The 24,651-nt window shown below is 35.3% G+C and overlaps 1 protein-coding gene and 1 long non-coding RNA gene across 9 annotated transcripts in view; one reads left to right on the top strand and one right to left on the bottom strand.

The window, feature by feature from the left end:
• LOC111429151 (no long nerve cord) overlaps nt 1–24,651 on the top strand; it is a 128,959-nt gene that overhangs the window by 87,750 nt on the left and 16,558 nt on the right. For all 8 annotated transcript variants that reach the window (XM_023064985.2, XM_071197305.1, XM_023064987.2 and 5 more), the window contains 2 exons: nt 16,973–17,080; nt 21,548–21,727. In XM_023064985.2, the coding sequence (XP_022920753.1) occupies nt 16,973–17,080; nt 21,548–21,727 (288 nt within the window). The remainder of the gene's footprint in view (nt 1–16,972; nt 17,081–21,547; nt 21,728–24,651) is intronic.
• On the bottom strand, nt 1,245–9,127 carry LOC111423480 (uncharacterized). The gene is made up of 3 exons (XR_011641071.1): nt 8,950–9,127; nt 2,247–2,368; nt 1,245–2,162 (listed from the first exon to the last, which is right to left on the bottom strand). It is a non-coding gene; the product is annotated as an uncharacterized lncRNA (long non-coding RNA).

The following is a 24,651-nucleotide window of genomic DNA, read 5'->3' as shown; positions in this document are numbered from 1 at the left end:
AGTAGAGAGCACCGCATAAATTTCGAATTTATGTACAAGAAACATTGCACCTTCACGGGAGGGCTCGAGTGTATTTCGCTCGAACGGCCAGATATAATTAGTCAACTTGGCGTGGAGGCATTCTTTTGAAATGCTAATGTACCCGCCCAGTATCAACCCACGAAGAACGAGAACGTCGTATACATCCCGAGAGAATTTACACTTCTCTTCAACCCGTCGAAGAAAACAAGCTTTATTTCGCGACAAATTAGATTTGTACGTGATCCTTTTTCATAAATCAATTTTTTTGAAATTGATAACTTGAAACGAATCTTTTCAATAATAATAATAAAAATCGTTGTTTTGCATCCACAATAACAACGAATATTTCCACGAAAACAATTCATTTTTGTGAATTCGCGAGCGGGAGATCATTAAGCGAGCTACACTCCTGAAATTAACGACATTATGATTTTCGTAACTCCGCTAATGGTTTCGGTTTTAATTACCGAAAAAGTTGCGTGCGCTACAAATCCTATTCAACTTTAAATTGATAACATCACTCTACATTTCCGGACGTTTTGTTCTCGGTGTAATTAAATTTTAATCATTAATGCAAAACATCTCATTGAAATGTAACTTATTTTAATGATATTTAAAAAACGTTACAAATTTAATGTATTAAATATGATTCTACCCTATCTAATTTTGAACTAACTACAAGTGCATACGGAAATGAATATTGTAACTTTTCTCCAGATTATAAAGGAATGTGTGATGTTATGTTCTTTTTCATGGGAGGAAAGGGAGATTGAGAATACACATATCTGTGGCAAACAGGGCTAATAAGGTAAGAGAGTGTTCGAGAGGAGTGCAATGATGTACGGGACGGAAGTTTAGGGATGGAAGAGGCAGGATATTCTGGAGGACTTACAGAATCGGTACTGAAGGTTAATTATGGGCTTGGAGAGAGAACACCGGAGTATATTGTGAGGGAGGAAGACAAGATGAATGAAATGAGGGTGGAGGCGAGCAGAAGAGTAGTTAAATGTGAAGAAATGATAGAGAGAAGACCATATTCCGGGATCTCGGGTGAGTGTTGGAAGGAAGTCAGGGAGGGGGAGATTAGACACAGAATATCTATATATGTTGGCGGCATCTCATTTTATGACCTCGATTTAAAATCCGCCATATTATTGCCAGGAACCATAGGCGATGAATGCACAATTAATGATAGAGACAACTTAAACAGCGACAAGTTAATTTACGACCAATAGCTGCAATTCCTTGATTATTCGCAACAATATGACGTCAGATTTGTACAAAAAAGGACGGGTTATTCGGAGGCAGAGATAAATAACAGAAGAAAGGAGTTGGTGGATATGGGGGGGAGGTAACCAAAAGGGATTGGGACGTCCAGAGACAGGAGAGGAGGAGCAGATAAGGGAGGGAAGGTACAATGAAAGATATGGGGACATAATGACAAAAAGGTAAATCTGTAAATATTTGTACAATTCATACATTTTAAGAATGGATAAGGTAGAGTCAAGATACTTTCGTGTTGTCCCACGTCTACAATAGTGTGATTCCATTACAGGAAATGATTCTATATGCCTCTTGACCTCATTCAAAATGATAGGTTTAGTCTTGTTTCCTGGGGAATTTATACCTATGTTCAGTATAGCAGAATCAACCGGTCCATAACTTATCAACAAGGTTTTTAAGTAAAAATTTTTACAAACCCTTTTCTTTTCTCCATTTTTAACAAATGTATACATTTTTTGCAGGTCTACTAGAGTTCCTGGTTCATTTTCTTCGGCATTCAGAAGTTGCAACAGTATTAATTATGAAGTCCTTTTGTCTGTCATTGTGATACTGTTTACAGATATCTTGTCGACGACAAACAACACATTAAAAACATTAAAAATACCTTGCTGAATAAGAGTCCACAAGTAACCACTGTGAGTTGAATACTGTGCTCCTATCACATGGAAGGACTTGAAACATAATTCAATCGCATCAATTACCTTCTCGCATTTATATTTTATGTCATCAATGATCACATATGAAGCACAAATAGAATTCCACGCATTTCCTTCGAATAAAACGTATGGCTGTATACTTATTTTTTGGTCAGCATATCGTCGTTGGCCAACTATATTTCGTTCGATTTCTTCTGGATTCTGTAAAGATCATATACATAGTTAAATATGTTAAAATATAACATTGTGATACCAAGTAAACATATTCAGATTAACATTATTTACCTTAACAAACAAATACAATGAATCAGCCACCTCTTTAGAACATAATTTTACTCGTCTGTTAATTCTGCCTCGTGGAGAAAGAACATACGGTAATAACATAAACTGAAGTCCCAATGCGATATCTAAAAAAACAGGTACATCACAAAACATTATAAATATATATATATAGATACTTCAAGAGTATCTTATACTTGTTTCTAAGAAATACATTCAAGAATAAATTTAATTAAAGACTTGGTAATTATGGAATTTGAAGTTATAAGCATTATTATGGTATTTTTGGGCTTGTTCATGTTTTCAATAAAAATAATATTAAAGTTCAGGTACATGAGCATTAAAACCTAAAAATCCACTTGACTTGGTCACTTTCTCTTGTGTACTGTCGATATGTTGAAAAGATATAGCGAACTGAGAGTAGAAGAAAGGAACCGGTGGCAGAGGAGATAGAAAGCAGAGGATGGAACGAAGGAAGGTGGTGATAACGGAAGTTAAGTTTGGTTTGGCATGTGTTGTACAGAAAATTATAAACTTTTAGTTGACAATAAAAACTCTTATTATTATAAACAATTTTTAAAAAAAATTTAAAGCATTCCATTCAAATTTCCATACGGAAATAAGTTTTGTGACTTTTCCAGGTTATAAAAGAATCTTTGTGATTTGCTTATACCAAATTTTAACTCTCCACAATGAAAATTTATTCTCTAGCAAGAAGTTTAACATATGTTGTTATTTATTGTTATATTATTAAATTTATTTATTATTCCGCTAATTTATTTTAATATATGCTATTTGCTTATTGAGCATTCCACCAAAAAATTGAAATAAAAATACAAAATAACATTAAAATTTTTGACGGTTGATTTCATAGTATTCGTTTCCACAACGACAGCTACGGAATTTCCAATTTCAACCGCCAGAAATATTTCCTTCGGCATAAGTCACTCGACGACACGTTAATGATAAAATCCGCCGGGAAGAAAATTAAATTTCCTATTCGGAAGTCACCGAACATCCTGCTTCGAAGGGGCGACGCCTTCGAGCCCTCTTTCCCAAAACCCCCCACTAGAGCGGTCCAGCATACAGAAATGATATAGTATAACGGAGCGGCTCCGGCTAAGGGTATTAGCCCCTGGGTGATATATGTTCTATTAGCGTGGACATACAGGATCCCAACGGCAACGAATCGAAAACATTTTACTTCGATTGGAAAGAAAAAGGACACACGAGACCACACCGGCTCCTAAACTGCCAAAAACAATAGACCTCCCCCGGACGTTGTTAGAAAACGGTGCTTCGAAGCGAAATCCCTACATAATCTACTGAATTTCAATCAGCAAAAAAATTGACGCGAGGGGAACAAAGTGCTAATCCTCGTTCGGGCCAAAATTACGACCTATGGTTTATTCATTTAGAAAGGGGGAGCAATCATTAAGTTGGGACTTTTGAAAAAGTTATCAGCACTTTTTTTTAACTCATATAAAATTGAAATATACAAGATTTCCGAGTGTCTAATATAATAAGAATATTTATGTATAAATAATTAATTCGAATAAAATTGAACCGAAAGTATTACGTGCTGTCGCCTACGAGCACGTAGTCGTATACTGTTCGGTCTTTATCCTGGTTTTGTATTGAATCGGAAACGGGACCTTTGTAAATATCGTTGGGCAACACGCGAACCCGATTTTCCCGACGTTTCCGACACCTTCGTCCGCATTATATCGAACGTAGTAACACCTGGCACCGATAATAGAAGGTGGAAAATATGGCAAAAACTTACGTTACATTTTGTCACTGTTCAGTATCGAAGAGAATGCATTTTCCCACTCGACGTACCGAATCCCAGAACACGTTGCCTGGCTTCAATACCTTTTCGACTACTATTCAATAAACCCTTTCTTTCTGAAAGAGGTCAAGAGGCCGGATATGTTCTATTTCCGAAAGAAACAACGAGAAATGAACATTGAGTACAAAGATAGGGCGGGACAAAGTTTTGGGACGGGCTAATATTTGAATTTTCAAAGTTTCTCTAAATATCCTAAACGAACCAAGTCTACAATTAAGGGCAAAACGAGCGGTTCAATATTTAGACGGAGGCAAAGTTGGAAAGGCAGAGTCAGAAGTTCTAGCTGCGCACAGAACAAACTTGACTGCAGCTTGGGTCGTCGTGCTTTGTACCTCCTTCGGTAATTAGGTCCCTTTTTTTCGCTCTTCAGTCTGACTAACGGTCTCGTTATTGTCGCGGGGGTGACGACAGGAGTTGGCCGAAAGTTAATTTTCCAAGGAATTTTCTTCGAACGCATCTGCTCTCGTTACAAGTTCGAAATTTCACAACTTTCCGTACTGTATGGCTTGAATATTTATACCGGGGATTTCCTCCATCTCTTCTTCAACGCAAAAGATACGATAAGATCCGACAAACTTTTAGATGGTTTAGATGGTGCATAATACCTCAACTTATTTTGCAAACTATATGAAAAATGATTAAGTTTACTTAAACTACCAAGAATTATAAAAAAAATGAAAATATAAAGTGTTTTTTTTTTTACAAAAATAGATAGTCATTGAATGTCGTGCTTAGAAGCAGCGAGTGCATCTATTACAGCTCAGTTAGTAAAGTAGTTAGGTTTTGGAAAGTTTGTAAGCGACGTCAAACTGAAATCCTACTCATTTGCCGGTACATTAACAGCTCTTTGGAAGGTCTAGAATCCGGTTGTAAGCCTCTTTCATGAACTCGACGATAGACAACTTGTTCCGATGGAGTTTTAGAAAAGCTTTTCTATGCACTGACGACACCGTATTCCTATTCATATAAATTATGTTGCTCTCTATCACCGATTCCAATCATTTAATGTATCAAAACCAAATAAACAAATAGTTGTATTTCAAACGAACGATTTCCTAGGGACTCCACTACCGGGTATGGGAGTATTGATTCCGTTCGATTGGATAGGAATTAGGTCCCTTAGTTCCGGAGATGACGGCTGTTGAATAAGTAATTACCTAGATTTTTTCCAATCAACCTCCGATGGTGTGCGGTGAGAAAAGTTTAATTATAAAGTTTGCCAGCGTCCCCGCTCGGAAGTTGGCGGGCGTAGTTTCCCGCACTTACTTGGACTGGTGGTGATCGAGAAGAATATTCCGTTTCTCGGATTATGTCGATCATTATAATTGACCGTATTAATCAGACTAATTTTCAAACAACTTTCGAATTCGTCAGTGTAGTCCCAAATCTAAATCGAGAAGATTTTCTAGCTTCAAATAATATACAGTGAATTTCACTTTTGAATTAAGGGAGTTTACTTCCTTTCTTAATTACGTTATTTCGGAAGTAATAATTTACCAATTGTCTTTAATACCACAATTCATTCAAGGTTATTGTTAGAAACATTTTCATCCAGCAGACTTTGTCCAAACTCCAAACCACGAGGCAAGTTTCGTTAAAGCTATCGTGTTTCGCTAATTGTTTCAATAACAACTATATAAGTTGCCTTGGATGTAGTGATTCATGTTTTGTTAAAGATTTAATCCAGTTTTTTACAATTTTTAGATCGATTTCGTTATATTGAAGTGTATTATTCTTGTATGTTTATCCAATTGAATGTTGAAAAAAGAAAGACAGAGAGATAATAGTGCCTCAAGCTTTTAACAGCGTGAAACTTTCCCAATTCTCCTCGGACAGTTTTTCCCGAAGCGAGTTTTCCTTATTAGTTTAATCCGGCATCCAGTTTGAACCGATAAATCCCCTAGAGGGGACGAACGTTGAACAGCCATCTATATCTGGCATCCGGCGGAGTTTGTCTTACGAATTCTTTGTTCGACTGCGTCTTATTTCTCGCGATAATAGCGACGGAAGAATTGGAGAGAATTCAGTTAATGGAGAATATCTAGTTAAAATCGTAACCGATTAATCTATGTCGCGCGCGAATAAGCACTAATCAAAACGAATACGGCGAACGTCGAGTATACCAAGAATTGTAATTTATGGAGGCGTCAGGTTCGTACATGAATTCGCAAACACCTGATTCGAAGAGCCTCAAACCGCCGTTGAATCTCTTCGCATTTCGGCGATATATCAGCACTCGGCGAGGTCCGGATTTATATTCGCAATTAATAAAGGGCGTCGCTCGCATACTAAACGAATCGTCCGATGACTCTAATTCGACCTTGTTTCGATGACTGAGCTGTTACATTTGTCAGGATTTAAGATCTGCACCGGGAAAGATAAATCTTTGTGGGTGAAGGTTTTTTTTTTAAGCTGTACCAACTTTTTGACGTTATTTTTTATAAACTATACCAATTTTTTAAATCGTTGTAATTAATTTCATTACGTTTACCATATGGGCGAAAATTTATTGCTTTTGACCACTAAAACAGATATCACACATCCGGGACATGTATCGTACCATTTTGTGATGTGGGTTAGTATCATCTCTTCTCTAGGTCAGAAAACATCGATTCCCGGTGTCAGATTAGATGGGATCTGGTCGTCCCCCATCCTGGGAATCATTTGTACTAACGGCGGCCGCGTTTACGATTACGATCTCGCCTCGGACAACAAGAGAATACATTGTAAACGGTAATGTATGGACGTAAACTCGTGCAACAACCCAGGATTAAGCTGTAGCCCGAACGAATGGGGAATGGCCGGGAGTTATGACAGGCCGTCTGACAGTTTTAAGCGGGCCGCTTTTATTTCCAAAAAAGTCTCTACTGCCTGTAAATAACGTACCGTTTGATGGCGTACCACTTTTACGATCGCTCCACCGCAACCCACTTTGTTACATCTTTGAACAGAGGTTGAATGTTTTTGAATCAATCTATTTCACAATACCTAAAGATAGATAATAAATATTATTCCTTTATTTTAATATTTCAAGAGTTATCCGAGGAGGGTTTCAAAATGTATGGAGTCTCTCAACGAATCGATCTTTCTACAGTAGTTCTTAAAAGAATAAAAGAATTACAAGGAGGGACTATGGTCCGTGAAAAGTCATCGAACAGGGGCCGAGTTTCCATGAATAAATCCGTAGTCAGTCTGGCGCCCAAGGCTTGAAGGGCGGCGTCGTCCTCGTCGGCCTTCTTCCTTGGCACGTCGCGTTGCTCTAACTCGGACCCGACCCGACAATACACTGCGGAACCTTCTCTCGTATCCGTTTCTGGGTCGCATTAGCATAAACGTTCACCCAACCCCGGTACATTGTCTTAGTACTACGATGTCGACGTCCCCGGAATTACACAATCAGACCTCGTAGAAAGTAAAGATATGTTAACTGTTTTTACGCTTGAAATAATGTAATTATATAAATAATTTTAATTTAAAAAAAGTTATCGGTATAAATTTGTAATACCTAACGTATCAGTTGCGCATTGCAGCTATATTATTATAATAAATAGCTAGAGTTTCGAGAGAATTGCTAGATGGGATGCGCGTTTCAACTACAATACGGTTTCCGTTTCGTTTTTTGCCGACGACGGAAACATTAAAACAACAATTTATTACGTTAGATCTTCGCCCACCCTAACCAACGACCGCCATTCGGATTTCGAGGGTTTGCCAAAAAGTAGTACGTTACTCGTAACCCGGGTCTCTCGTTGATTTGACGACAAAGTGGGCACCGGGACGTCTGGCGTTGGGTTCGGGGATGGCCGAAAGCCCCAATGGATCGGGGCCAGACTAATCCACGCTACACGACTCACTGACATGTCCACGAACGGCATTACCATAAACCCAAATGTGGAGATATATGGAGGGTGGTTGTATATAGAGGTAGGGCGGCCCATGTGGTAGTGTGTCGGGCCGATACATCGCCGCAAAGCCGTTATCTGACGCGTTGCCAACTGCCTTCGCGCCCGATACACCCTGTCAATACTAATAGGATGTGCTAACTAACCGTCCCTATAGAAATCTAAATAATGCTGTTACTAATTAAGTAAATTATAGCCAGGAAATTAACACTGCTTCTTAAAGTTTTTAATGATCTATTATCCCCACAGAAATCTATCTATGTAAATTATGACGAATGATTAGAATTTATTTACTACAAACAAACCTTGCTATTTTTATAAAATAGAGCTATCCAGAATTGCATCTTTAAATAAAAAATCAATGCTAAAACGGCGCATCGTTCTCTTCGTTCTAATGATTAGAAAAAAGTTTCTACAAACCTGTGGATGAAAAAAAAAAATGTAAATTGAAGTGATGAATTGTAATGTTTTTTTTGGGTTTATTCAAAAATATGTAAAATGAAACTTAATAATTCTATTAAATTTGAAAACTCAAATAAACAAACAATAAATAATTTGAATGTTTAATTTTAAAGAATTTAAATGAAATACCGACGTTGTCAAGTCTAATCTAACGTGAGACTGTTAATAACCGGTTCGTACTGTACGCTTGAGTTAACTCGTTAACAAATCTTTAACGTAAAATTCAACGAATTAACCGTGATTAAACGATAACAAACTTCCTAAATTTTAGTTAATACGAAGTAAGATTAATGGTTTTATTATCATTTACATCAAATTGAGGAAAGTAACTTGTTTAAATAGTAACAACATAACCACAAAAACAAATAAATTAATAAGGAGTTATGAAATGAATTATTATGAGCAATATCTCAGAATTATCTTTCGTATTGAAGGTAAGTGAATTGTTAACTAAATTAACACGAATAAATCTAAAGAAAATAGCAACACTTACAATTAGCTTAGTCTGTTGGTTGTAGGATAAAAAAGTCCGCCTTACGGGATTCTGTGATTATCAGGAACGGGATCCAAAACGATGTTTCTTCATTAGAGTTATTATTTCTTTTCTTTGAATCGGAGAAATTCTTCAAATTAATTTTTTGACGTATGTCAACTCACTGTCAACCTTTATCTTTTTACATAACCTAAAACGTTACTTATAATGTTCGACGAGACAATAATGTTTTGTGATTGGTCAATTCCGTTAACTTGAAATTCGTTTTTAAAATTTTCTGCTATTACCAACTTTAACATTTGAAATGTTACTAATTCAATTTGATTAAATATTATTTAATTTTTTTTAATAACTAATATTTATGTATCAAATCTCGTAATTTTAATGCTTCTTTAAATTGATTTTCAGATATCTGATCATTTTCTTCTATATTCAACGGCAAAATTTACAAAATGCTCAAATCTTGAGATTATGGATTTTTATCTAAAATTTCATTAATCACACAAAGGACAGCTGTTTTCCATTCTTACTATGCTAAGATTATCATTTTCAATAGCTTCAACCGGATAAATAAGGGTTTGAATAAAAAATTTAAAAAAATCAACTTGAGTTTATCTATCTGTCAGGAGGTCTTCGTATCGACTTCACTTGGGTTATACAGGTGTATCTGAATGACGTTCTCAAAGTTCAGGTGATTCTTTAGCAAATTTTAATGCCAATGGTGCCAATGATGATTATTGATGATTATTGTTATAAATTAAAAACGAATGACTATAGGGACGTGAATATGGGCTCAAAATGTATGTCTTGAAAAACCAACATAGATTTGTTTCGTCATTTTTGCAAAACAATGTTTATAAGCGTTTTATTAAATTTATTCCATAATTTTGCCACACACTGTATATTCAAATGATTAACAATGAATGTAGATTATCAAATTTTAACTGAATACAAACATAATTTAAAATCATCGTTGTATAGAAAGCAGCAACAGTGGGCAAAATCTAAATACCGCATTAATGTTAGAAACAACAAAGTACTTAATTTGCTGCTATGAAGCACTCTGAATGTAATTGATAGTGACAAGACAGCAAGATGATCTCTACAGTAAATTAATTAAATTTCGGAATGAAACAGTTTGATTGTCTATCTTGCAGCAACATCTTTTCCGATATATTACTAGTTTCTGGGGTACAATGTAGATTGAAAAGAAAAATTGAAGGAATGAAATAAAAAAATGATTTTCCTTTGGAAGCGTTTTTACAATTAATAATTAATGTGATTGATGTGTGAGGAAAATCACTACACATTATCTAAAAATGTGGAATTAAACTGGATACGGCTTCCCTCATTCCAATTTCACGTTGATTTTTGCTCTATATTTGCCCTTTATTACAAAGACCGCCGAAACCCAACTTCGTACAAATCCGACATGAAAAATGGTATTTGCATTGAAATTAAAAATGAAATGGATTTTGTATTGTACGGAAAATAATTCAGATTAGTATTTAATTCATTTTTTATTATACTATACAAAAAAGTAATCTTTTCTATTTTTAGACCTAGTTGAAAGTCGAGATGGTAAATAAAACCCTGACGTGGTAGTAAACGGGTGCTACCTCTGTACTTTCGGTATGTTATTTCCTGCCTTTGCCGCACACATGCTTGTTTTATTTCCTCATAAAAGTGACCTTTCGGCGATTTTTTGCTTCAGCCCCTCGCGAAAATGTCATGTCCAAGCGGAAGTTACCACCTAAATCTCCATCAAAAATTTCTTTTATCAAGTGTTTTGTTCCCGGTTTACGGATCAATCTTCATCAAAGGTAAACAGCAAATAAATTCGGATCTTATCCATGTAAAAGCGGGTGATGCATTTTACGAGATGCGCGATCGAAAAGTTTGCAATTTACAACGGGAATCGAGAAAGAGGAAGATCGATATGAAAGCATGAGGCCATTTGGGAAACGTAAACAAAAGGAAGTGCGATTCCGTGTTATTTAATATTCTCGTCAGTCGAAGTCTTCTTGATTTCATCCCGCTTTGCTCCAAAAATTTCATATTGTTTTTTTGGGTTTTAGCTGGAATGGATTTCATGTAACTTTGTCAACTTTAATCGTTTCCGCTCGGATACCTTTTATAAATAGATTGTCATCAGTTTTAAGTGGATACGTAAATCAACTTTGTATCGGAACGGGGGATTGTTTTTACAACCGATTCGAATAAATTTTCATAGAAACGTAGATGAATGATATCCGACCGAGAGCAGCTCAACTACAAAAGTTATATCCGGGTCGTTGAAATGAATGTATATCACGAGATCGCGTAATTCGCACTTCCCCGAAACACAATATCGACCGCGCTTCCGTTTTATTGTGGCCATCTCTTATCTTTCTCATTGTACCAGCGGTTTTTTTCCATTTCTTGTGGCGAGAACAAGATGGAAAAGCAGAGTAAAACGGGTAGGAATGGAAAGGGTAAGTCTGAGGGAGGCGAGGTCGCTGATGTGCAGCCTCATTTACTGTCCCAAATTTGGGACGGGACGATATACTTTTCTGACACGCAATTTCGCGGAGGACTTATTGCTTAATCAATACCGAAAACGGGAAACAACCCGCGCGGGACTTATTTTATTTCAACCCAGTTAAAGCAATTCGCTCGCCGCAGTCGCCGTCGGTTCGAACGCGAATTTAACTAGTTGTTCGGCCGTCACGGAACGAGGTAAACTGCACTTCGTCGTTTTTCACCGCCTCGTACGAAACATTAAGCAAATCCCACGGATTTATATCACAACCAAACTTTGTAGGAACCGTTTACCCCACTTCGATCCGAGAACGGTTTATTTTACGACTTACCACTCGTTTATGTTTCTAACAAACGTTGTCAAGAAACTATTAAAACCTTCGATTTCCTCACATTATAATTCTTTAAACTTTGAAATAATAAACGCAGAAGTAAACTAATTTAAATTGAACGCGACCGGAATTAAGAATACGTCTCGTCGCGTGGACCTGAAAACTTTCGAAAACCCAATTAAAGTTATTGAAGTAATTGATTCGAGAGTTTGATTAATGCCGAAGTTGGTGAAACGCTGTGAGGACACTTGATTAAGTCGAATTGAAATGAACCGGAATCAATGCGACCGGATCTGAAAAACCTGAATTGAATAAACCGAAAAAAACCTAAAATAATTCCAAGTAAATCCAAAAGAACGTGAAAAACTTTTTGACGAACGCCAAACATACATTGAAGAGAAACCGAGCACCCGGTCGTGTAGTGAAAAGAACGAATTGTTGTAAGGGGGGAAGGGTGTCGCATGCATTTCGCGTCGTGATATTATATGGGATCCGCGCGGAATTGGAATTTCGACCGGGCTTTGTAAACAGGAAATTTACGGGACGTCGCCCTTCCGAGGACTAAATAATACACCAGCTTTTAACGAAACAAAAAACGTCGGTATTTAATTACTGCAGCCCCGAGTTACGGCTTCAGCAGGAGTTGTTTTATGGGGAGTCGTTGAAAACGTAATTGCTACTTTTTTATATACCCCGCTAACATCACCTTCGTTTACTGATCGTGAATAGTTACACCGTTTCGCATCGATTTCACACCTAAGTCAATTTGTATTAGTGAGCTTACAACGCTTCAAGCTACGTAAATAAATCATTACCCTCTTTTTTTAGCAACAAGGTTTTTTAGTTTTTCTTAAAACAATAATTCAAAAACTTAAAATCACATTTGAAAATTCAAAATAATTATTTTATTTTAAACTAAATAGCTGGTTTTGACATATTACTGTAATAACATGGTATATCATTGGTTCCTTTATAAATTAATTTTTATTTCATGATATAAAATCCCATTCTTGATGATATACAGGGTGTCACACAAAAAACGCCCCAAGCTGTAACTCTGTCATTTACATTCCGACTTTCATGAGCGGGTTATCAAATGAAATGGTTTCATGAATACTATGATTCATGCTACAAATAAATTTTTTCCAAGGCCGTCTTCAATTTTAAGCGATTATTAACTTTTGCTTTTCAAATTGCTCTATATATTTTTCTTTACGGCATTGGATAGAGACTGTTTTTCTGAATCCACTGATGTACAATACATCCATTTTGAATATAATTTTAGTAGAGAAAAGACACCTGTATATACAGGTTGCCACACAAGAACGCCGCTAGCTGTACCTCTGTCATTTACCTTCCAATTTTCATGACCTAGCTATCAAATGAAATGGTTTGATGAATACTATGATTCATGCTACAAATAAACTTTTTCCAACGCCATCTTTAATTTCTAGCGATTATCAACATTTGATTTTCAAATTGCTCGGTATGTTTTTCTTCACGCTATTGGATAGAGTTTTTTTTTCTGAATCCATTAATGTACAATACATCAACATTAATTGTAATTGTAGCATAGAAAAACATTAAAATAGTTTCTGAACATTCTCTTAAAGTCACTTCTATTATACTGTAGTGTGCCATGGGATAAATGAAAAAACAACTTATAAGTATCATTTACAACTGCTTCGGGCATTGAAATAACATTTAATGACTGTTATCAGTTTTGCGTGTTATTTTTTTCCATGGCACACTGCAGTAATACAGAAGTGACTAAGACAATGTTCGGAAAATGTTTTAATTGTTTCTCTCTGCTAAAATGTTAATGTATTGTACATCATTGGGCTCAGAAAAAAAATTTCTATCCCATAACGTGAAGAAAAACATACCGAGCAATTTGAAAATCAAAAGTTGATAATCGCTTGAAATCGAAGATGGCGTTGGAAAAAGTTTATTTGTAGCATGAATCATAGCATTCATCAAACTATTTCATTTGATACCTCGTTCATAAAAATCGGAAGTTAAATGACACAGTTACAGCTTACGGCGTTCTTGTGCGACAACCTGTATATACAGGTGTTTTTTTTCTACTAAAATTATATTCAAAGTGGACGTATTGCACATCAGTGGATTCAGAAAAACAATCTCTATCTAATGACGTGAAGAAAAATATATAGAGCAATTTGAAAAACAAAAGTTAATAATCGCTTAAAATTGAAGATGGCCTTGAAACAAATTTATTTGTAGCATGAACCATAGTATTCATCAAACCATGTCATTTGATGCCTCGGTCATGAAAATCGGAATATAAATGACAGAGTTACAGCTTGGGGCGTTTTTTGTGTGACACCCTGTATTATTAAGAAAAATCGTTCAATTTTAACATTTGGTGATTTATGCTATATCTCAAGAAACTAACTGGTGATAGCTAAATATGAAATAAGTATGAATTATGATGCATTAGGAATATTTTTTATTCATAACGTCTTTCTCCATCAGTTTTAGTACTTACCTTAGAGCTGATTTTATTAAGAAAAATCGCCCAATTTTGGCATGTTGTGCTTTATGCTATATCACAAGAAACTGGTGATAGATAAATATGAAATAACTGTGGATTATGATTTCTTGATGCATTAGGAATATTTTTTATTCATACCGTCTTTCTCCATCAGTTTTAGGACTTACGTTAGAGCTGATTTTATTAAGAAAAATCGCCCAATTTTGGCATGTTGTGCTTTATGCTATATCACAAGAAACTGGTGGTAGATAAATATGAAATAACTGTGGATTATGATTTCTTGATGCATTAGGTACATTTTTTATTCATAACGTCTTTCTCCATCAGTTTTAGTACTTACGTTAGAGCTGATTTTATCAAGAAAAATGGCCCTATTTTGACGTTTTGTGCTTTATGCTATATCACAAGAAACTGGTGATAGATAAATATGACATAAGTATGGATTATGATTTTATGATGTATTAGGAATATTTTTTACTCATAACGTTTTTCTCCAACAGTTTTACTACTTACGTTAGAGCTGATTTTACCAAGAAAAATGGCCCAATTTTGACAGTTTGTGCTTTATGTTATATCACAAGAAACTGATGATAGATGAATATGAAATAAGTATGGATTATGATTTCTTGATGCATTAGAAATAATGCATAATAACTTTTAGTACTTACGTTAGAGCTGATTTTATTAACAAAAATCGTCCAATTTTGACATTTTGTGCTTTATGCTATACAGGGTGTATCTGAATGACTGCAACAAACTTCAAGGGGTGATTCGGAATATGTTTTATTCCTAACATCTTTCTCCATCAGTTTTAGTACTTATCATTATCAAGAACCATATGATCTCATTACAAATGTGCGAAAAGTACGATATGATCATATCATATTGCGTTGGAATCCGTAATGATTAAGATATAAAAGATTAACTAATAAATAAATAAATAAAACAACTTAATCTATTCAAAAGTTACAACCTAAAAATTAAATATTGTGTGCCACTTCACATTCAGTTTATTAATTTAGGTTTTTATGATATGAAACGTTTAACTAGCACAAAATTAGATTTTTCCTTCATGATGAATTTTTTATGACGCCTAAAAGCTTTTTACCTCCCTATATTTCCGTGATATTTACCAAAATCGTTTGTAACAATATACCAATCTAATTTACATATTCAGTTGATTAAATCGATTATTGATTAACTGTCCCTATTAATAATCTATACAGTTGATCGTCTAAGTACAAGGCATGCGTTATCCAATAAGCCTCGCGGACCATTAATATAATTACACGAGTGACATAAGATGTACTATGGTATAATAATCCGAATCGGATTTGATAATAAACCTACAGCAATTAGCCTGCCTGCGGAAACTAAACGTTTTAAATTTACATTCGTCCGTAAATTTGCGCAAAACGACGGCGACGCGACGTTGCGACAAAGTAAACCGGCGTTTGCAGCCGTGATTGCTAATTAAATCCTTCGAAACTGCCTGAAAATTAAATTCAATTTTAATTGAAAATCTCGTCGCACGGTGTTTGGCTTTATCGTCTCACCGGTCTGAATTTAACTACTACGAAAGCGTAGCATACATTGTTAAGTTAATCTGAGGGGTATCGTTAATGGGTAAATTATCAATATTCAAAATCATTCGATTTTATATTTTCTTTGGTAGTGAATCAAGTGGAAAAATAAACATTTTCTAAAAAGGAATGTGCGCTTGAGAAATCGCATAAAGACTCCAAACGAAGTCAACATGTACAAGTCTGAATATTTTCGGGCTATTGAATGCATCGGGATTCTAGAAGGCAAGCTGATAAATATCTAAATATCCCGGAGGCTGGAGCCAAAGCGCCGAATTTATGCGCAATCGTGCCTCCCCCGTCAAAACAAGAACTCCAAAATCTCTATTTTTGCATACAATCGTATTACTCTCAAAAACCTTATCTGATACACGAAGTCTTCGTGCAACTGATGGAAATTTGGTTCATTAATATTCGTATGTAAAATATATCTTCCAAGTCATGCCACCCCAATTATTCTAATTCGAAAACGTTGATGTATGTTGTTGCTTCGTCCATCCATTTAACTCAATTCGTTAGTTGCTAACAAAAAACATACCGTTTTATTTAGGCTCACTCAATCGACGAATCTATTTGGTGAACGCGTTAGATATATTTATTTTTCGCGTTTGATCCTTTTCTATCTCTCTACGTGGCGGGTGTCGAGTTCAATTGAAACGCACTGGAACGAATCTGTCCATTTCCATCGGCGTGGTGTCCAACATCAAAACATTTCCAACAAGGATACGTTCCATTCGGTTCTACCACACGTTGCTGCGCGCCATCGATCTTTCCATTCGTCCCATTTACAACGGGAGGCGATTCGATTTCGTCGCCTATTAATTAAATTCATCGGCCTTAATTAGCACGGGCCGACATATTGGCTCGTCTATTGGACAGCTTTGGATCGTTTCGTTCCGATTTAAATCATATTCGGATTAACGCATCCAATCGAGTAAACGTATAAAGTCCATTAATATGGTCAGAGTAAAATGTTCTAGAACAATTTAAGATTATAAATAATTTCAGTTTTAATTCTTAATTTATTTTTGGTACTTACCTTATTACAATAATATAATTTATGTTTGTTACAGTTTCTATCTTTTTTGACGTCTCCATCATCATCAGCTTTAGATGATAATTATACACTTCCAGAAATTCAACAGGATTTGACCATAACAGCAGAAGATGATTCTGAACAGGTAAATTAAATAAATTATACATCATAATAATTTAAAATTGCTAGCTGAAAAATATCCCAAACTCTATCTTCCCTTTTCAGATCCTCTTCAATCTCTCTTTTATTACAAGTTTCTTCCCAATCGCTATCTTCTCTGGTCAGTCTCTTTCTTCACATTTCAGTCTCTATTGAATCTTTTGCTTCTATTTCCAGTCTCCTGATCTCATCCAGGTCTTAATCTTTATTTCCCAGTCGTTCTTCACGGTTTTTCTTCTATTACCAATCTCCTTCTTGTCTCTGTTAAGACTCTTTCTTCTATTATCAGTTAGTATTAAGTCTGTCAGTCTCTTTCCAGTTTCTGTATTTCCTTTCACGTCACTTTTTGTCATCTCCTTCTATATCTTTCCAGTCTCTGACTTCTCTACTCAATCCATTTTCTTCAATTTCTGCCTCTATTGAGTCTTCTTCTATTATTACCGCTCTATTTCCAGTCGCTATCTTTTTTTAGACTCTTTTCAGTCTTTCTTCTACTACCAGGCTCCTTTTTAGGTTTTCAGTTTTCGTTGGATTTGTTTCTTCTAATAGCACTCTCTCACACTCTTCCCAATCTTCACTTTCCAGTCGCTATCGAGTCTCTTTCTACTATTACTAGTGTCCTTCTTGTCTTTCCAATTTCTTTTGAACCTCTTTCATCTATTGCCATTCTCTTTTTAGTTTCTATCTTCTTTGTCCATTTATTAAGTGGTTAACAAAGTTATCGTAAATTAATGTATAAAACTTGAATACTAATTCAAAACATATCAATAAAATTTGTGAACATAAAAAGGTGTCTTTGATATCCAAAAAAACGCGATTCGCTCATTTACAAAAAACTAAAAGAACAAAATAAAACAAAGCACCACTTTATAAAGTTGTACCTTGCTGTTCCAGTTCTCAGCTGAGGAAAAGAAAGCTAATAAAAAGCGTTGTTGTCACGATATTCTCAACAAAGAATTTGAAAACTTAAAATGAATTTTGGCGTGCGAAACACGTCCTCCCTCGGAAGTGTTTGATAGCACGCGAACCTCCTCTTCACGTGATGCTATCGTCTTGAAGTGCTGTTAACTATAACTTACACGTCCGAATTTACCAGATTTGCCATACAATCTTTTAATTAAAAAAGTATTTGTATATATATTTTTTTTCAATTAAGTACAAATTGTAAAATTAATTAATTTTTGATGTCAAAAAAATGGACGTGCAGTAAATTTTAAATAAAAAAGTTTTTTACCTTCTCAACCTCTTCATATAACCGAAGAACTCTGAGATTACCGTTCGAGATTGTGTTCATGCCTTACCGAGACCGAAAAGGCATCGCAAAAGTGGGAAAACTTTTCGCATAACACGTACCGGGTAGACTTTTTGGAAATTGATTTCGCTTTCGACGTCAAGGAGAAAGGAGTTTACGTCGAAATTTATGGACGTTCAGGCGCCGTAAAATATTACGAGCCTTATCTTAGATTAAAACTTAAGGCCGTTACTTTGTACAGGACACGAAAGAATTTAGATATATAAAAAATTAAGATGTAAACATTTTTTTGTAATTGTTTTGTGGTCCCCATTAAATTTTATGCCATAAAGAAATTATTTTTATTTATTTATTTATTTAGTTACCTAAATACTTGGAATAAAATCGCTTAAATCCAAAAAAGGTCGCAGATGCTTTGCCCCTAAAACTTATATAGCAAGGAGTAATAAATTTTATAGACGATTTTTACTGCCAGTTTTACAGATGTTATGTTTTGCAAGCGTATAGTATCGGCCGTACAATAAAGTTCTTTAGGATGATGATAACCCCGGGGCAAATTAATTCCGTCTAATCGTAAAAGTGGTATCCTAAAATTAAAGCTTAGGAATTTTATGCTTACGCATCATAAAGTAATACTACTACCTAATGTTGAATAGAAAGCTATTTTTGGTCATAAAAATATATCGTATTACTTATTTATGTTACATTAATTATTTTTCTTTTCAGGTCTTCTTCAATCTTTCTCTTATTACAAGTTTCTTCCTAATCACTATCTTCTCTGCCTTCTCTTTTTCTTTACATTTCAGTCTCTATTGAGTCTTTTGCTAGTATTACCAATCCCGTAATCTCATCCAGGTCTTAATCTTTCCTTCCCAGTCACTCTTCACTGTGTTTCTTTTATTTCAAATCTCCTTCTTATCTTTCCAGTCTCGGTTGAGACTCTTCCCTCTATTATCAGTCAGTATTAAGTCTGCCAGTCTCTGTATTTCCTTTTACGCCACTGTTTAGTGTCTTTCTATGATAACCGATCTGTTTCTAATCTCCCAATCTCTTCCTAATATCTATCTGTTTGCAGTCTCTGACTTCTCTGCTCAATCCATTGTCTTCCCTTTCTGCCTCTATTGAGTAGTCTCTTTCAATTATTCCCGGTCTATTTCCAGTCTCCCAATCTCTATCCTTTTTTAGATGCTTTTTCTGCAAGCTTAGCAATTTTATGCTTCCGCATCATAAAGTAATACTACAACCTAATGTTGAATAAAAAAGATTTATATTAAATTAATTTTCGAAATAAATTAAAATTACTTAAAAATATCAAGTATATTAAAATTTTAAATTAGATTCTGAATGCTAAACATTTCATTGCAGGTAACAAATACTTACTAAGAAATTTAATACCTTTTTTAATAAAACCCCTTTTTTGAAGAGAAAATTTTCAACGCCCGCAATCTTAATAACCACAGTCCTTCCTTACTTTCTTGCTCTAGTGGTATTTTCATTAAAATTGTAGCCAAGGAAATAAGAATCCCGTCGTGTTTAAATTCCCTTGTGTTTAAGGTTAATTAGAAAAATATCCAACATTTAAATACTTTTTTTAGCAATTTTTTAGAACGATCCCATTTATTTTTATAACGACCGATCGATATTAGAAAGTTTAGATTAATATCAGTTTGGTGTTCGACTTGGACGAATGGCGAGTCCAAAACGTTGCAACAAAACTTTTAAGTGGCTAAAATTAAGGAAATAAATCATTGGTCGGCGACAACAGACTTGGTATTGGTCTCGAATCGGGAAGACGACAACGCGGAGAGACTATGAACTCGGAAATGTAGTTTGTGTTAATTACCGGACTAACTTATCCCGCATAGGAATTTGCATGTTCTTCGAAAGTTATGAACAAAAAAAAGGCAACCTCGAGAGATCATCAATTACGTTAGCAACGAGACTCTCGCGTTTCACCCAATTTCATCAACATTTTAATTAGCGAAACAATTCAAATACAAAAGACGCGATAGAAAATTCGACGATCAATTCTCCAGTTCAATTTGAGGAATTAGGGCTCGTTTCGACGGTAATTCCTGAAAAGGGGTCTATCTCGAAGAAGGGGTCTAATAAAATTATCCCTCGTCTTTTTTATGCCTCTATACGGTAAATCTAAAAAATCTACCCTCATCGAACCTGATCAATCCATCAGGTCGTGGTACTCAACCGTCCAAAAACGTATCAAACGTCAAATGGGCCGAAAGCAATTAGCATTGTTCCTTGCGAAGAGCAATGTCTTCGAAGTGAAATTAATGACTTTAAGTGATCGGTGCTGTATATAAATTCGGTCGAAAGGGTTCGGAGCTTAGGTGCTAATGTAGTTTTTGTCCTCCGGCGACGCTTGCTCTACGGGAGGTCTTATTAAATTAATCCCGATAGTAGTAATTCCCAGGGCGCCATTAAACAGGACCTTTAAACCGATCGATTTAAACTGAAGGGAGACCTGATGAACGAGCTACCATTAATAATTTTTATTGATCCGTTGTTATTTATAGAAACGGTTCTAGATTACAAGTTATTTATGTATTCTAATTTATTAAAATCTCTCGTAATTTTCATCGTATTATTTCTTGTTAAATAAAACAAGCGTTAAGTAAAAGAAGAACGAAGAATCTCGCTAGGATTGATTTTGAGAATGTTGGATGTTGATTAAGCCGGGGACGTTTGCGGCCGAGGTGATACAATATTGAAACTTAAAGATAAAATCAGATTGAGGTAGCGCCTCGAACGCAAGCGGCCTCGGCTAATGTATTGGTTAATTTTCGAATTATTTATTATGTATGTAAATGTATTACTGGCAACAAGATAAAAAACTTTAAAAAATGATCCTTTAGTATAATGTAAGTCAAACACGGCACTGCTGCAGCATAAATCAATCACACAGACTGCTGTACCACTTAAAAAATACTTCCTATTTCAACAAAGTAAACCACCACGTTTGGCTGCATAATAAGCAATAATTTTCCGTTGACATGGTAAAGCGGTCGTGCATTATTTTTAGTTTGGAGTTAATTTATAACCGTCAGGACAAGGCAAGAACCGGCCTCCTGCAGTTCTTGCCTTACCCGTTTGTTTTTCCCTGCATCATCCCTCTGTTTAAAACCTTCCCCCAATGTGCGGACGATGTTTCTCCTTCTGCAGTATTGCGTTTTGTGTCTGCAGGAACTGTCATCTCAACTTCACGACGTTGACTCCAGAGGAGCCGGGGGCGGTTGGTCTGCGTGGTCTGAGTGGTCGCCCTGTTCCAGGTCGTGCGATGGAGGCGTAGCCCACCAGCTGAGGAGGTGCCAGAAGGGCGGCTGTAGAGGCGATAGAGTGCGCTATAAAATCTGCAATATGCAGGTAAGGTTATGAAACCGTAATTTTTTTGTACGTCTCTCCCCCGAGGGGTTAATTATAAAATAGAACTCTTTGTTCCGTTTCTATACGTTTGTAATCTCAAAAAGAAATAATGAACTTAAAATAATTAAATGTAAAGAACCAAAACTAAAGATAATTTTTTGTTTAATCACTAAATTCTTTGGATTTATTGCGGTTTGTGTGTCGATGTCGTTATGAATCGAGAGGTCAAAACGATTTATAAGGTTAAATCCCGGAAAAGTCAATCAAATCTGATACTCCACTGATTCACTTAAATAACTGTCTGTTGTCCGTCCAATTATTATGGCAACAAAAACCCGACCCACCGATATAAAAAATAAAAATTGATTTAAAAATAGATCTTATTTTGGTTTTATATTTATATTTAAATTTAGCGAAAAAATAATGAATAAATTGAGTTTTATCGATGAAGTTTTCGTCCACGTGTAGAAAACGGGGTTGTTCGTATTATTGTCGTCGAAGGTCAATGGCACTGGAATGTGCTGGACCGTTTCCCAAACACATTTGTCACACTTCGATTGCTCGAGATTTCACGCTCGCACACGCGCAAACGTTGAAAGAGGTCCTTTTCACTTCTCTCTTATATATTTTTCCTGTTTAAAGTTTGTACCAAGAAAATAATATGTAACAAATAATGTAAAAGTTTACATTGTCAAGAAAAGGTATTTCTTCAATGGATTCAATTATTATTAGATTAAAAAATAGTATCATATAAACATATTAAACAAAAATCTTTAAAAATACTCTGGAAAACAAACTTTTCTATTGAGTCAACTCGATAAATGACTACAAAAGAAACTAATGAATGACATACTACAGCGGCAGCAGGTAACCTCGGCTTAATTAAGGATGGTATCGTTGAAAACTGTTTAGATTGTGTTAACTCTCCTATAAAAAGTATATATCTATTATTATGCTTTATTACCAGTACCTAGTTCTCTACCAGCAATATCTAATATTTTGGTATCATTATTTCCATTATTGTTCTTTTGTCAGTAATAGTCTTCTTCTAGCAGTATCTATTTTTTTTTTGTCATCAGGACCTAGTCTTTTACAAACAGTATTTAGACTTCAATTAGTTGTATCTAGTCCTCTGCAGAAGTATCTAAGCTTCTATTAGCTGTATCTAGTTTTGCTAACAGCAGAACCTAGTTCTCTGACAACAATATGTAGTCCCCAGCAGTAACTAGTCCTTAGACAACAGTATCTAATCTTGTATTAGCAGTATCTAGTTCTCCGGATAATACGTGGTCTTTAGCCAACAGTATCTAGTCTTCTACAAGTAGTATGTAGTCTTTCATTAATAGTATCTAGTCTTCTGCAAACAGTATCTAGCCTACTATTGGCAGTACCTAGTTTTCTGACAACAATATTTAGTCTATTAACAATATCATATCCTCTGCCTACAGTATCTAGTCTCTTACCAACTGTATCTAATCCTCTGCTAACAGAATCTAGTCTTCTATCAGCAATGTGTAGTCCTCGACGTAGATTATCCAATCATTAAACGTTTTATTTATTAATGTGTTATTAAGGTACCAGTTGTTGATTTCAGTATCTAATGGATGATGTGGTAGATATTTCCAATATCTAGTGGATTTAGTGACTGATTCCAGAGTTCAGTGAATGATTAAAATATCCGGTTATTTGATGCAGTATTCACACTGGTATATTTCAGTATGCGGATGATACAGTATGATGTTACAACTCTTTCGGCCGGATATCCGGCATATCTATCCGGCCATTATGGTTATAATTTCTGGTACCTTTCTGAAGTGATACCCTATATCGTCACATTATTGCGATATTTGAATAAAAATGAAATTAATAAGAAAGCTGATAAGATATGTCATCTTATTTGGATCCAAGATACAAAATGATTTTATATGATTTTATACAGGGTGATTCATTAGCTCTATGACAAACTTTGGCAGATGAAAGGTGATGCGATTCTAAGGAAAAAATGTTATATGAATATGGGTCCGATTCATTTTGGTTAAAGAGTTACAAGCCTTTGAAAATTTTACACCGTTTAATAGGCAAATGAAAATGTAACATAAAAAATAAGTTTAAAAATTATAAAAATTGTTCGAAATGTCCGCCTTCAGCTTGAATGCACGCTTCACATCGACGAAGTAAAGATTTGCAACAATCGCAACAATAATTATGAAACACAAATACAGAGTTGGCTGTGATAACAAAACTGAGTTCTTTATGTCAAACATTTCAATTTACTCTATTCTGTGTGTTTCAAAGTTTATAATTGGCAGAGTTTTGATCGAAAACGAAAATGCATGTATTTACGACTGAAGAATATGCAGATATTATTTTTGTATACGGGCTTTGTAACGGAAACGCTCGGCAAGCAGCAAGAGAATACCTTCGTAGGTTTCCAAATAGACATCAACCTGCCCATACAGTGTTTAGTGCATCATTTCGCAGACTGAGAGAAACATCATATTGGAATTCTGACAATGAGGTTGCTAATGATAAATAAAGTTGTATTCAATGAAAAACGTCCTATTGGTGTTGAACTTGATTATTATCTGCAGCGTCCAACACCTAAAAGAGATACTAATTCCTCTCAATGGTGGAGTACTAAGTAATAGGTTTTTAATATCTGGCCAAAGCCGGATATTAGGTAACTATCCGGTATCCGGCCGGATTTTAATAACTGGCCGGATAGTTATCCGTTCCACCACTAATATAGATATTAATAAAAAGATTATATTTATTGATTTAATTCATTTTTCTTGTATTTCTAGATAAAAGGAAACATAAAATTAAACGATTTTGAAAATACGGTTCATAAAGTTCCAGTCGACTCTTTCATTCCAGCTATCCTTGGCGAATATTCTCCTTCATTTAAGTGAGTTAGGGGCCCT

This window comes from Onthophagus taurus, chromosome 7, assembly GCF_036711975.1.
Source record: "Onthophagus taurus isolate NC chromosome 7, IU_Otau_3.0, whole genome shotgun sequence".
Classification (NCBI taxonomy): Eukaryota; Metazoa; Arthropoda; class Insecta; order Coleoptera; family Scarabaeidae; genus Onthophagus; species Onthophagus taurus.
This window is presented reverse-complemented; position numbering and strand designations above follow the sequence as displayed.